At 43.3% G+C, this 15033-nt stretch overlaps 1 protein-coding gene across 2 annotated transcripts in view; it reads left to right on the forward strand.

The window, feature by feature from the left end:
* The window catches only part of TSSC4 (tumor suppressing subtransferable candidate 4), a 94916-nt gene extending 91289 nt beyond the window's left edge, over nt 1-3627 (forward strand). For both annotated transcript variants that reach the window (XM_085644945.1, XM_085644946.1), the window contains one exon: nt 2224-3627. In XM_085644945.1, the coding sequence (XP_085501071.1) occupies nt 2292-3287 (996 nt within the window). In that variant the 5' untranslated portion in view covers nt 2224-2291 and the 3' untranslated portion in view covers nt 3288-3627. The remainder of the gene's footprint in view (nt 1-2223) is intronic.
* Nucleotides 3628-15033: the final 11406 nt, after the last annotated feature.

Below are 15033 nucleotides of genomic sequence, written 5' to 3' on the forward strand. Positions count from 1 at the left end.
CTTCATTTTTAAAACTTCCTCTGTCTTCTTCTCCCCTATCAGCGCCTGGGCTTGGCCTCTCAGCACAGTTTTGAAGGCCTCCCATAAAATCTGGTGGGATTTGACTGATCCTATGTTTTCTTACAGGTACAGTTCGGTCCCTTCCAAAAGTATATTTCGTAAAGCTGGATCTTTTAATTGCATGGGGTAAATTCTCAGGTATGCTACTCTGCAAAAGGTCGGTCGAAAATGCTGATTCTTGATGGATCAATAGTATGATCTGGCTTACGGCGTGATGCTCTGAAAATTGCATTTCGGTGTGCGTAATTCGGAGAGCACCTGGGGCAGAGTAGTTATAAGGGAGTGATGCACCTTTTTGATCATGAAACAGGGGGACAAGGTATTGGATGACATCCAGGATTTCAACCATTCAGGTAGAGTTTTCCCAGGTGCATCCCCTTCAGACCCTCCGCTACCCCCACAAATTGGAAGTTGGGCATGGGGGACCTACCCTCTGCTCTCTTCAAGCCAGTTTGTTAGTTTTTTCAGACATGCCATCTCGGTCTAAAAGGTCTGGATTTGATCTTCAGTTGTAGGGATTCTAGCCTCTGCATCTGTGATCCGCCCAGCCCCCTTTTTTAGCTCCTGTCTTAGGTGGCCTACCTCAATCCTGACCCTCCGATTTCTATTTTCAAGGGCTGTTAGTGTTCACAAAAGGCATAGAAAAATTATTCTGGGTTAAGAAATACACCTATATGATCTGTGGTGCTAGTCTAGTTCTTGCAACTCGATGTCCCTACCACAAGCTTGGCGTATTTGTCAGTTTTGCTCTGCTGCACTGGTGCTGCTTGTTGATTTTCCCCATGGTGGCCAGAAGAAACTTTTTGTCTGGGAATAAGGAAGGGGGATATCTGGGCCACTACTGATCTGACAGACTCTTTCAGAAAAGCTGTGAGTTCATGTTAGTCACCATTCAACAGGTTTGACAGGCGAATGCCGGGGATACAACTGATCAGCACCATCAGTAATTCAGTAAGCACTAGGGGATGAGGATGTCTCACCTTACAGTAAAAAGTGGAGCCTAATCCAAACCCTCCAAGGTGAGGGAAAGGAGGCCTCCTCTCCGTCGTAGAGTAGTCAGGCAAACATACATTTTCTAAATCCTTGTATTTATTCTCACAACGGGAAGCACTGCTAAATGACTGCAATCGCCTCAGCACCAGCTGCTGGGTCCTTCGGTGCCTCCTTTGGATCTTGCTTCTTGTCTCAGGCCTTCGATGGTGCTAGGAGGCAGTCAAGTGGGCTCCACCTAAAACTACTTCATTAATTGCACTGCCAACTGTTTCTCTAGTTCTCTTGCAGTGTGAACACATGTCCTGCACCACAGGGACAACGCTCACTTCTAGAAGCCAGGCCAGCTCAGTGGCGCCCCTGTGTACAGCCCTCTGCCGGAGGCCAGTCGGCCATGATGCAGTGCTCGGTGGCTCCTGCTGAGCCACTTCCTTGGAGATAGGTTATTCTCCTCCCATCCAAAGGCACCACTAAACCTCCTCAAGGACCATCCCGCAAGCAGAGCCTTTCAGGCTCCAAGGCTTGAGTCTTCTCAGGCCCGCTCCGTCTAGGCTATTATCGCCTTCTCGCAAACCCCAGAGGCCCACAACCCAGCGCTGCGGGCCCCAGACACCTGATAGGGAGTGCTAGCACCATCTCCTTTGCTGAGTTAGCAAGGGTGGTGGAGGATTAGATCAGCTTTGCAGATCTTTCTCAAAATGTGTCTGCCATCTTGCGCCTCATATCTTACAATTTTAAACAGAGATTCAGTGCATTGTTAAGTTAATGGATTTTATAATAGCATGCAAGTTTAGGCATCACAACAGACTCTCTATATTTTAATTATGAATCGTTATAAGGGTATCAGTTTAAAGGGCGTTGTCAAACGATGGCACTGTGACAAGTAAGTTGCCACCTGCGAAAGTGCTACAGTTTGTTTTTGTTACAGAGAGCAATGTGGTATGTTGATCTCAACCATTACATGGGATTTAACATGTGCAGCAGTTCAAGCCCTAAAGCTACAAGTTAACTTGTTGAAGTTGGTAGAATTTTAGAAGGAGGTGGTTGTGAATGCCCTGGTTTGGTCTTGCTGTTCATCTCTGTATTTAAAGAGTGTTTTGCATTCCTGGTTGCTTTTGCTTGTGTGTTTTTGGTTCACTGTCAAATGACCTTCTTTCCTTTCTCTGTCTTCAGGCCTTGAACTCCTTGGACATCTGGAAGTCTCTATTCAGTGCCGTTGCGGACACCACTGACAAGTGAAGATGGATGAAAAGGGTGATGGGGATTCCATGCAAGACATTGTGGCAGGGAGGGCCACTGATTACGTAACCACACTTTCTACAGATGCAGATTCTCTCAGTGACTCTGACCCTGACCCAGATACAGGATTAGCTGAATATCCTGAAGTGAACACACTGTCCACAGAGGAGGAAGGGGCTGAGCCCCATTTGCTAGGTGGTTTACAGCCTCACAGTGTTTTAAGTAGCAGGCAGAAGACTCCTGTCCAACCCTTTCACCTGAAGGGTATGAGTTCAACATTCAACATGCGCAGCCAGAGCATATTTGATAGCTTGGAAGGAACAGCAAAAACAGCAAATAAGACTGTATCATTTAAGGAGACAGTTCCTGAATGGAATTTCAAGCTTCCGCTGTCTCCTGGTCTTTCTGCCCGGAGCCCAGGTAGTGTCACTGCCCAGCAGGTCAGGCGTAAGAGCTCTGTCCCAGATTACGTGGCTCACCCTGAGCGTTGGACCAAATACAGCCTTGAGGAGGTAGCAGAATGCAGCGACAGGACTAACTCCTTGGTAGCCGAGAACTTCATTGAGGACATGCGAAAAAGAAAGGTAGCAGAGAAGGGTCCAATTGCACCAGTCGGCTTCACCCCAGCTTTCAACCAGGACACTTCCAGCAGTGGGGCTGGAAGAATCTTATTTGCCAAGCCGATTAAGAGTGAGAGCCATAAGAAAAGCAATGATGAGGGGCAAAAAGACCAGAAAAAGTCCAAACCAGTCTTGGAGCTTGAGGTGACCAAAATAGCCACTGAATGGGGGGAGGATGAAGAAGAGGAGTTGGAAAAGGAGGGCCCTGGTAACCTCAAAGTGAAGCTGGAAGATTGGAAGGAGCTAGATGTGTCTGGTGCTGACAGTGCCCCGGACAAAGAGTCCAGCCTAGACCTGGGTTTCCATGGCAACAAAAAGAGGATAAAAAAGAACATCCGATCCAGGTTATCTGCCACAGAGGGTGAGGACTCACCCTAAACGAGTTTGGAGTAATGGGTAGTAGTGTGTTCTCTGTTTGTGCAGGTGTGCCTAGCTAAGTGTTTTCATGCACTTGTGGGTGGTCTTTGCTGTTTTTTCATTGATATACTCTGTCTATAGCACATTGTCTTCCATTTAAAGGGTAAAGTTCACATGACTGCGACAACTGTTTAAAGTTCTGTTATTTGAAAGGAATCCAGTGATTCGCATATGTAGATCAGTCAAGGCAATAACCTAGCTGGAGTCACTGTTTTTATGTACTCCCTGGTTATGTTTTCATTTGGTTTTAGGGAAGAGAATGGTATTAAACAAAAATAAATTGACTGTGTTAATTAATCTACTAATTTGAATCATCTTTCATTTTTGCACAGAGGAGAGACTGTGAATGAATGAATTGCTGACAGCTGCTCCATTATGACCAGTAAGGTGGACTGCTTGTGGCAGTTGCTTTTATACCCTCTGATCTTTTCTAGTTTCAGACATGCTAGAAATTCCCTTTGTTGCAAGGTAAATGTCCCTAATGAATATATTATTTCAATGACAGACTAAACATGCATGCAGAAAACCCTCAGTCTTAGGATTGCAGCTTTTTTGGGTTTCATTCTTTATCAGACAAGCCCTCGACAAAACATGTGGAAATTACTATAGCGCCTACAAAAGTGCACTACAAAAGTGCACTCGCTCACTTAAAAGCCTCACCCTGGCAGTTGTTAACCCGCTTTTCTTTTCCCCCCTCAAAAGGGTCTCTGGGAACTGCTTTTTTAGTTGATGTGTTTACTCTATTTCTGTTCCTTTTGACTTTTTTTATTTTATTGTATTGTAGATATTTCTAGAGCTTTATTTTTCCTTTTACCGAGGCTCCAAAGCGCAGAATGGTCCCACTAGTTTGTTCATAGGAGAAGGGTGTTGGTTAAAATTTAATTCATTGGTGTTGTTTTGTTGTCTTGTTTCTGGTCAGTAGAATGTGTTCCAGACATGGCATGTACGTTCCTTTGTAAGCAAAAGAATTTAAGGATAAGATCCATAACATGTTGTGGCCTCAGTCAGGTGGGGTCCTGCTTTCACTAAAAGCCAGGAATTTCTTTTGTTTTTTAGTTCTCCATGATTGTTGAGACTTCTTATCCTCTTCTTTCAAACCTTTCATGTCGCTACTGTGAATACGTTTCCAACTCGGTGTTTTCATTCATCTATTTATGAAAATGTTATAATGTAGGATTCCTAGTGATTGGGGGGCATCCTTGATCTGAGGTTTCACCTTTGATTTTATATCCTCAGTTTGTGTAGTAGAGTGGTTGGTCTCATTCCATGACTCACACAATCTGCAATGCAAAGAGCTTTTAAAGATATTCATTTTGCCACGGATAATCAGTGGGGTTGATGTTGGCCTATCTGTTCAGATTAAGGACCTTTTTGGCTTTTATGTTCTGTTGCAGCTTGCTGGTGGATTGAATAGAGATTCCAATATAGAGCCCATTTACATATTGTAGACGGGATATCAACAGGTTTGGGAAGCCGGAATCCTATATTTGAAGCCTAGGTATGAGAAGGTACCGGACATATTCTCATTTTAACAGACTGAGTCTCTTGTTGCTTTGTTGATGTGGGATTGGAATGAGAGGTTGAAGTCCATGATCACACCTCTGTTTTTCACTTCACTAAATATCGCTAAAGGCTATCACATGGTGTGGTTTTTCCAGGACTCACATGAGTATTTCAGTTATTGAGAATTTGACTTTGAGAAGAGTTTCTAGCATCCAAGGTTCAATCTATTATACATTCACCAAGGCTTATCAGTGTAATTGCAACATATGTAGTTGAAAGAATCCATGCATTAAAGAAGAGGGGCTAGATAGACATTAAAAAGTAACGGTGCAGTTGTAGAGCCTTGTGGGATGCCTATTTGGTGTGTGTAGTTTGAGTAGTTAAAAGGCTGGAGTGAGGCAGTTTAGGATCTACTCCTAAGGTATGAGGTTATCCCTGGATATCATGTCATAGAATCATTGGACTAATAGTTTTTGACTGACCATGTCCAATGCTGAGAACAAGTCAAATAGAAGTATATCAGCAACATAATTCTTGCTGTTTTCCCAGGTGGAAATTTGTGTTGAAGACGTTCATTCTTCTTTCGAGTCTGAAATAATTCTTTTTATCAGATAGTCTCCCATGTTGTTTGGTTATGGTTGAGATCTGGAAGAAAGCAGCCTTTTAAATGAGTTTACCTAGAAAAGGTGTTGTTTGATATTGGTATGCGATTTGCTTTGTCCTGGTTTATTTAATATTAATATAGTACAGAATATTTTCGAGTGGAATCGCAATTCATTAGTTGATAGGGAGAAGTTGGTGATCTCTCTTGGCGGTATGCGAGCAGGGGGCTGTAGGAGAATGGATAGTTCGACAATTGAGGAACTCAATAAGTCTTGACCAATAAGATCACAGTAGTCCTTAGATCTTTCACACCCATTGTTTAATAATTTGGTTCTTATAATTATTTAAAAACAGCCAAAGCATTTCGTTGTCAATGTTTTTCTTCAGGGCGAATAGTCCTCTTTAACCTCTTCAGCGCTGCGCGGATTCCCGCGCGGTGCTGAAGGTTCTGAGCGCGGGCGGGGCCATGACGGAACGGTTCCGTCATAAGCACAGCCCAACCGACGTGCATGACAGAACCGTTCCGTCATCGGCGTCGAAGAGGTTAAGAGTATTATCATATAAAATAGTCCATTCATGTATATATAGAATTTTCATCAGTTAAATTCAGTAAATTAGACGCATGTGTATTCTGCCTGATTAGTTTCTCATTCACTCTCTCATGACCGCCAATCCAAGGTTCCCTTTTTTGAGGAGTGGCAGAAGAGGATGAGGTAGGAGAAGGAGACAGAACCAGGTTCACTGGGAGGAAGACCAGAACCAAAGAACGGACACACAAGGCAAAACAAAAAAACAATAAGCGGGTCCCAGCTCATACAAAACCTTGTAACTAACCTCTCCTTTCATGTATTGACACAGACAAAGGAAAATCTCCTCAACAAAGGTGTAGGCTTTGTCCCCACTGCCAGACTTGACAAATTTAAACTACATTGCGAATTGACAGAATATTTTCACAAACCAAAGCTAAAAGCTTTTTTTCAACACAAGCCAACCGAAGGTGTAAGCGAGGGCCAGGGAGATGCTAGGCTCAAGCCCAAATCCACATTCATTCCTCCTCCTAACACCATACTGGTAGAAATTACCGCATTTGAATGAGCTGTCTTCTTTGAAATTGAAGCAACCAATAAAGAACCACAATTCAAGAACAGTAGCGGCAGAGAATTTGATGCACTACAAACCCTAAAATCCAATGAGAAGATCATCATAAAACCAGCAGACAAAGGCGGAGGAATAGTACTACAAAATAAAGTCTACCAAGCAAAATGCAGACGATTAAGTGACACTAAGTATTACAAGCGGTTGGAGCAAGATCCCAGTGAAAGTCTCAAAGCCAGAATAAAGGATCTAGTAGAAGATGCTGAATCCACGGGCAAAATCAGTTAACAGGAAGCCCAATTTTGGACCACCAGTACAGGCAAGATCCTGTATTTTTACACAATCCCCAAAATACATAAAAACTGAAATCCGCCACCAGGCCGCCCAATAGGTTCCGGCATTGGGTCATTGCCCGAACCCCTTTCATGTTTGTGATTTCTTCCTTAAACCGATTGTGCAGACAACTTCTACCTATCTCAAAGATACAAAGGACCTACTAGGACAAATGCAAACACTTACCTTCAACCCGATATGTAATTTCTGGTTAGCTTGGATATAGAGAGTCTGTATACCAGCCCCCCCCAAGATGACACTCTTAAAGTACTAAAACTATCATTGGATTCAACAACATGGGTTTATAACACCCCCAAATCTTTTGTGCTACAATGCGCGGAACAAGTGCTTAAGGACAACTGTTTCAAGTTCGAAGGTGACCTCTTTCTGCAAACATACGGCACATCAATGGGGAGCACCTTCGCCCCTAGTGTGGCAGGGCTCTATGTCTTTAACTTCGAAAAAACACATCGCCTCAATTTCCAGTATGCCTTTTTCAGCTAACATCAAATTCTCCAAAAGGTACATTGAGGATGTCTTCCTTATATGGGAAGGTCCGGAAGAGACTCTACACGCATTTCATGTGTGGATCAGTGGATGTGACCCCAACTTAAAATTCACCCACAATGTAGATAAAGAAAACATCACCTTCCTTAACTTGGATATCAGGGCAAAAGGTGGCCGGCTCGAGACAAAAACACATTTAAAGCCTACAGCAAGGAACTCCCTTCTCCATTTCGAAAGCTTCCACCCCATACCCTTACGGGAACAGTTACCATTTGGGCAATGCCTAAGACTGCGCAGAAACTGTAGTGAAATTAAAGATTTCAAAGTTCAAGCACAGTCCCTGACCACTAAACTCAAGGAGCGGGTTTACCCTGACAAAGTCATTAATTACAGCAAGAAAACGAGCACACAACCAAAATTGAGATGGCTTATTGTAACAGACACAACACACACCATCTACAATACCGTTAACATGCGTGACAACCTATAATTCAATCTCCAACAAAGTATCACGCATCATACAAAAAATTGGAGGATACTGAACACGGGCAAACTTAATTGGGAAAAACCTTTGTTTTCCTATAAAAGAGCAAGAAGTCTAAAAGACAATCTGGTGTTGACACGTCCACAGCATCCTATCAAGCCAACCAACACAGTACTTAATGCCTGGGGTCTCCCGAACGTGACCGGCCATTTCCCATGTGGAAATTGCAGCGTATGCCACCTCACCAAACCCACAAAGACCCTAAATTTGGAACTCGGGGAAAATTTGGCAGGTTAGAATAGAAAACACACAAACTGCAACTCCATGAACGCCATCTATCTGATCGCCTGCTCATGTGGCTTACAATACATCGGCATGACCAGCCGATAACTCAAAGTCCGGATTTGTGAACACCGGAGCAATATCCGTTGTAAACGCAACACCACACGGATGACAGACCACTTCCTTGAAGTAGGGCACACCACCAATGACATGAGTTGGGTGGTGATAGAACAGCTGGAGTCAAACACCGCCAACCTTCAAAGCCGCCTTCGAGAGAAGGAACAACGGTGGATCTACCGTTTGTCCATGCATATAAATGGACTGAGTGACAATATTTCATGGAACTCCCTGAGAAAAAACACCCATAAGAGAGTCTAACCACACACTTCGTGTACAAAACCTATACTGTATGATAAGCATTAACACAATTGGAAACACCCCTGTGGCACCAGCTGCCATTTAGATCTGACACTTTGTACTATACTTTTCCCTTTAAAATCGGAAATTGGCCACAAATATCTCTATTGCGACATTTCTGTTGGCACGCCATCTATGATGCACACACTGCTACGAATCTCCATATAATACTTTTGTATAAATACCTTTGTCCAACAATTGGTGGTTATAATCCGCACAACTATCTCCATATTACCGTTATGTGAGGCATATTAAACCTGGTGTATACATCATGACCACCCAATGTTCTGGAATTAATTTCTCAAAATATCGTAGTCTGTAATGATATAATTAACATAACTGGTTAAAATCCGCTAACACCTATTATGTGAGATATGCTAACACCTAAAAACCTGGCGGTTATATCATGATCCCCCCCCCCCCATGATTTTTTAGTAAATTCTCTCGGGAGGAATAACAGCTGAGTCAGTAATGATTAAGTAAATAATAACCCCCATTTCACAACCCGCATTTACTAGACAGATGCTATGTGACAAAATAGGTTGCATATTCTGAATTTTTCATAATATGGTAGTTATTTTCACAATCACACCATAATCCATTCTAAACCGCCATAGCATTAGGGGAGAAGTCCACGATAGAGGTATCCGAAACCCCACTTCCAGGTGATTGCACAACTGAGTTGAGTTAAACAGTATTGTGCGCTCCAGTGCTCGAGTACATGAAACCTTGCGTCATACGCGATGATGCGGTTACGCCTACGAACGCGACTACGCCCCCAGCTACTTCTGGTAAACCAGCTTTAAAAATAGAGGTCTCGGGTATCGTTGAGATCCTGAGAAGACCGGAGTAGGTGAGAAGGGCGGGCGACCAGCCTTGGTGAAGTAAGTTTTCTCCACAAACCATTGCAAAAACAACAGTTGATGGACAGAATGCAGAACAATGTCATACATTCACTCCAGTACAGAGATCTGGGCCTAAATCCTTCGTTTGAACCCAGCCATATGCAAATCAGTCTTGACCCTGTGCCTCATGGGAACAGTCCAGCCCGAACTGCCAAGCCAGGTCCTCCCTGGACTGGAACCAAGCATCCTAGGACCGGTTTCGGGGTTTCACCCCTCTTCAGCCAGGATAGCTTGATTCCAGTGGCATGGAGAGCACGGGACTCACGTCTGAGCATACCCGTCCCGCTTGGTCACCCTAAGTTGGCAAAGCATCCCCTTTGGTATCGCTTTGTTCGCCCTAAGTTGGCAGGGTATGCCCAGATGTGGGTCCCTTACTCACTTTGCCACTGGATTCAAGATAGCCTGGCTGATGAGGGTTATGAACCCGAAACCGGTCCCAGGATGCTTGTTTGCGGTCCAGGGAAGATATGGCTTGGCAGATCGAGCTGGACTGTTCCCATGAGGCACAGGGTCAGGCTGATTTGCATATGGCCATGTCTGAACTGGGGTGGTGGAGTGAGCTAAAGAATGATGATGGATTAAACCCAGATCAGTTGACTGGGGGCGAGTGTTTGATTTGCTCAAACGCTCCATCCATCATCCCCTTTGATATCGCTTTGTTCGCCCTAAGTTGGCAGGGTATGCCCAGACGTGGGTCCCTTGCTCACTTTGCCACTGGATTCAAGATAGCCTGGCTGATGAGGATTATGAACCCGAAACCGGTCCCAGGATGCTTGTTTCCGGGGAACAGGGAAGGCATGGCTTGGCAGTTCGGGTTGGACTGTTCCCATGAGGTTCAGGGTCAGACTGATTTGCATATGGCCTGAACTGGGGTGGTGGAGTGAGCTAAAGAACGATGATGGATTAAACCCAGATCAGTTGACTGGGGTTGAGTGTTTGATTTGCTCAAACGCTCGTCCATCATCCCCTTGGGTATCGCTTCTCCACAAACCATGCCTGATTTAAGTGCTACTTGTTTACGAGTGCCTTGCCTAACCTAAAATGCCATTCTGTTCAAGCACTACCTGGCAGTAACTTTACTCAATACTGAGTGCCTTGACCAACTTTCTAATGCTACCATTGTCTCCCTCATAGTGTTTGACTACAGGCCCCGCCCCTTCCGGGATCTATGAAAGTTACTACAAACACGTAGCTTGTGTAATTATGGTTTCTCATTATGAAAGTTTTTAATTCTGCGTAAGACAGGATATATACGCACCTTTCCCAAGATCATTCTTACACCAATATTGCACTTTGGCCGCTATTTAGATAATATAATATTAGTACACAATGGCCAGGCCACTCAATTCAAGTACAAATGATTACGCCACGCTCACATAGTTATGACTTTTCATGCTAAAATAGCACCAACAATACAAGATATGCATGCTTGCACCGAACCACCATGCATGAGTTTGCATACACTAGGTGTATGTTGCATGTCTCCTGTATGACTGATGGTACATATGATTGAACGACTCAAGGAGTGCTAATGATAAGACACGCACCACGAGCAAAAGGATGATGAACCAAACTGGAGCAGTTTTAACTATATATATGTTGTGTGTGTCCTTTATGTTGTGTTTTTGTCTTACAGGTTTTAACCCCTTCCATGCTCATGACGGAACGGTTCCGTCATGAGCCACGGTTGAGCTGTGCTCATGACGGAACCGTTCCGTCATGGTCCCGCCCGCGCTCGAACCCTTCAGCACCGCGGCGGAATTCGCCCAGCGCTGAAGGGGTTAAACCAGACGGGTTCGTAAGTACGGTTATACCACTGCATGCACAGCACACCTTAGCGTGTGTGCTGAAAAAATACACATGGCTTATTTTTGCCACAGCACCATTTTTTCATGTTGTATGGTCCCGAAGAAAGCCTCTAAATTGTTTCATGAGGCTGAAACATGTCGACCAGTACCTAATGGACAATGAAGACCAATTGCCAGTCTTCACTTTATTCCCCTGTTTTCTTTTAAACATGTCCTGGGCTGCTGGGAATAAAACATTCTTCAGCAAGGCGTCCCAGAGGCATTTTTAAACTCACTACTTTTTTTTTTTTACCACCATTCACACAAAAAACAAAACCCACTCCGCTGTAATTTAGGCGTTGAAGCACAGCTGGGCTGATGATGAAGCATGCCACCAACTAGGTTGGTGGGTGAGGTTTCTTCTTAATAACCCTATTGGTTCCTGGCACTCCAATATCTATAGAAGAGTTATCCTTGTTTAAGGATTTACCAGTGGGTCCGTCCACATTGTTTTTGAGTATTACTCAGGGGAAAGGGACGTACCCCGTTTATAGTCCTCGCTCTCTCTTTTGTTTCTTGCTGATTAGTTTCTCATTCTGCACGAAGAATACATAGTTCTTGTACTCTGTCACATTTGCTCATGTTAAAGACGACATTTAACTTGACTGTAGGAGAATTGTTTAGAAGATGTTTGCAGGCAGGGCATGGATCTGCTAAGAGCCTGTTATGTCTATGCCTAGTTTTCAGTCAAAAGATTTAGAGGGCATAGTACCCTGATATATATATATATATATATATTAGTACCCTGTTATTTTTATATATATATATGTATATAATTTTATGGCTTTTTAGAATTATTTTATTGTACATTTTTATAGCTCAGTTGCACAAAACAGTATTAGTGTGCTTTACGTTTAAGTAGGTAAAACCGCAGAGTAAACATGAAGAAATTCAAAACAGAGCAGTGCATCAATGGAGAACTGAATAGGAATTTCATGTATGTAGGATCTATCGAACCACCATTTCAGGTGTGACTATCCAATGAACAGGTCTTTAACTTTGTTAGGTTAAGACAAACAATTGTGAATTGAGCAGGCTAAATACCAAAATGGAACAGATGCTTCAGATGTTTCCTTTATGTAAATCTCTTCTCACTGAAAGAATAAGAACCATTTTTTCTCAGTTGATGTGGAGGATGTGAAAGTTGAAAAAATCTCTTTTCACACTGTCTGCAGAGAAAGGGTTTTACTGTGTGGATTCTGAGGTTATCCTGAAGATTTGAGTTTTGTAGTAGGACTATTCTCACACTTGATTAAAGAAAATGGTTTTACCCGGTGTGAGATCTCAAGTACCATCGAAGGCCACCATACTGAGTGTAGCTCTTCTCACACTCACTGCAAGGAAAATGCCTCACCCTTTTTGGAATTTGCTAATGGCACTGAAGAGTTGACCTGAGAGTAAAACTCTTCTGACACTTTGTGCAGTGAAAGGGCTCACTCCTGTGTGGATTCCAGTGGAGGAAAGGGTTTCAGCCCTATGCGGATTCTTATGTGACATTGTAGATCACAATAATGAACTAGTCCCTTTTCACGCACAGTGCAAGAAAACGCTATCAATCCCGTGGAAGATTATTTTGTTGAGTAAAGCTTTTGTCACACTTAGTTAATTGAGTGGGCCTCACTGCCTGTGTGGATTCTTAGGTGACACCATAGTTGTCAAATCTGTTGGAAAAAAAGCTCTTCTCAGAGTCAGTGTAAAAGTATTCAACTTTGTCCAGGTTCTTAGATGATGCTGAAGAAGTGCATTTGTACTGAATCTCCTGCCGCATTCAGTGGAAGAAAAGGACTCCACTCCAGTGTGGATTCTAAGGTGCTGCTGTAGATTATTATGTTGAGTAAAGCTCAGGGAAAAGGCCTCAGATTGTAGCTTTTTTTCCTCCATAATTCCTCTGCACCACAGTGTTAGTGTATTTTACATGTAAGTGGGCAGCATGGAAATTCTATATGCATACCAACATGAAGAATAGGGCAGCAATGTAGAACCATGTAGGTAGGGCCTCTTACCTTTATGACTAGTCTGAAAATACACAATTAACTGGTCTTTTGCTGTGTTGCGATAGGACAAACACCTCGGGATGAAACATGCAGAGTAACAGAACAGATGCTTTTGATGTTTCCTTCAAGTAAATATATTCTCCCTCGCAGGATCGTTTTTTTTCTCAGTTGACGTTGACAATGTGAACTTGACATTCAAGTAAAAGTCTTTCCACACTTAGTGCAGCATCTAAGATGTACTTTTCAATTAAAGCTCTCTGAATGTATTTGCAGGAAAATGGCTTCACCGTTGTATGGACGTGGGTTAGGTGACTCTGAATGTTACAGTGTTGAGTAAGGCTCTTTTCACACTGCAGTGCAAGGGCTCCATCCCAGCGTGGATTCTAAGGTGCCGTTGAAGATTATTTGTTGATTATCGATTTTTCTACACTCAGTGCGTTGAAAGGGGTTCTTTCCTGTGTGAATATAAGGTGGCATGCTAGCTATACCTTTAGAATAAAGCTTGTCTCACACTCACAGTGCAGGAAAAGAGATTATCTCCTGTGTGGATTTTCAAAATCATGTTGAAGATCACAATGTTGAGTAAAGCTCCTCTCACACTCAGTGCATTGAACAGGCTTATCTCTGGTGTGGATTCTAAGATTATGTTGAAGATCACAATGTTGAGTAAAGCTCTTCTCACATAGTGCAGGCAAAGGGCTTATATCCTGTGTGGATTCTAAGATGACTTTGAAGATCACAATGTTGAGTAAAGCTCTTCTCACACTCAGTACAGTGATAGGGCTTCTCTCCTGTGTGGGTTCTAAGGTGGTACTCAAGATAAATCTTTTGAGAAAAGCTCTTCTCACACTCGGTGGAATGAAAGGGCCTCACCCCGGTGCAAATGTGCAAGTGACACTGAGGAGTTGTTTTAGAGTAAAACTGTTACAACACTCAGTGCAGTGAAAGGGTTTTACTCCTGTGTGGATTCTCAGGTGCCGCTGCAGATCCGTATGTTGAATAAAGCTCTTGTCACACTCACTGCAAAGTAAAGGTTTAACTCCTGTGTGGATTCTATGGTGACACTCAAGATGTGATTGGTTATTAAAGCTTTTTTCACACTCACTGCACCATAAGGGCTTCAGTCCTGTGTGTAGCCTTAGGTGTGATCATATATGTGCCTTTGTAGAAAAGCCTTTGTCACACGCAGTGCAGAGAAGGAGCCTCCTGCCTGGTTGCATTTTTTATGTGGTTTAAGGGTTGACCTTCATTACATTTCTTCTTCCATCCAGTATACTCGTGTGATGCTTTCTCATTTGTGATTGTTTTTTTAATGTTATTCCAACATTTTGCTCAGTTACGGTGCATGGTTTTATCATTCATACATTGAATGCATTGTTTGTTTGACACGCCAACAGTCATTGGATCTTGAGCACCAAAATACCCATAGGCAGGGATCTTTAAAGGAGCTCCAGATCAACTATTTCCCGTATAGGCTCCGCGCATTCAGACTGGCGGGGACTCGAATTCTTCCGAACTTGCCGTGGCGAGCCGTATCGAGCTGTGTAGCCGAGCTGTGGTTTGCCATGGTAAGGGAAGGTATATATATACCTGGTAGGTACTTAGGAATGCCAGCATTGACATAAAGTCGTGCAGAGGAGGATGTCATGAATGAACCCCTAAGGAATAGTAGTTCATGCATAATAGATGAGTTCTTGGAGAAATCAATAATCCTAGCTAGGGAAAGTCCCAATGCCT

This window comes from Triturus cristatus, chromosome 3_1, assembly GCF_964204655.1.
Source record: "Triturus cristatus chromosome 3_1, aTriCri1.1, whole genome shotgun sequence".
NCBI lineage: Eukaryota > Metazoa > Chordata > Amphibia > Caudata > Salamandridae > Triturus > Triturus cristatus.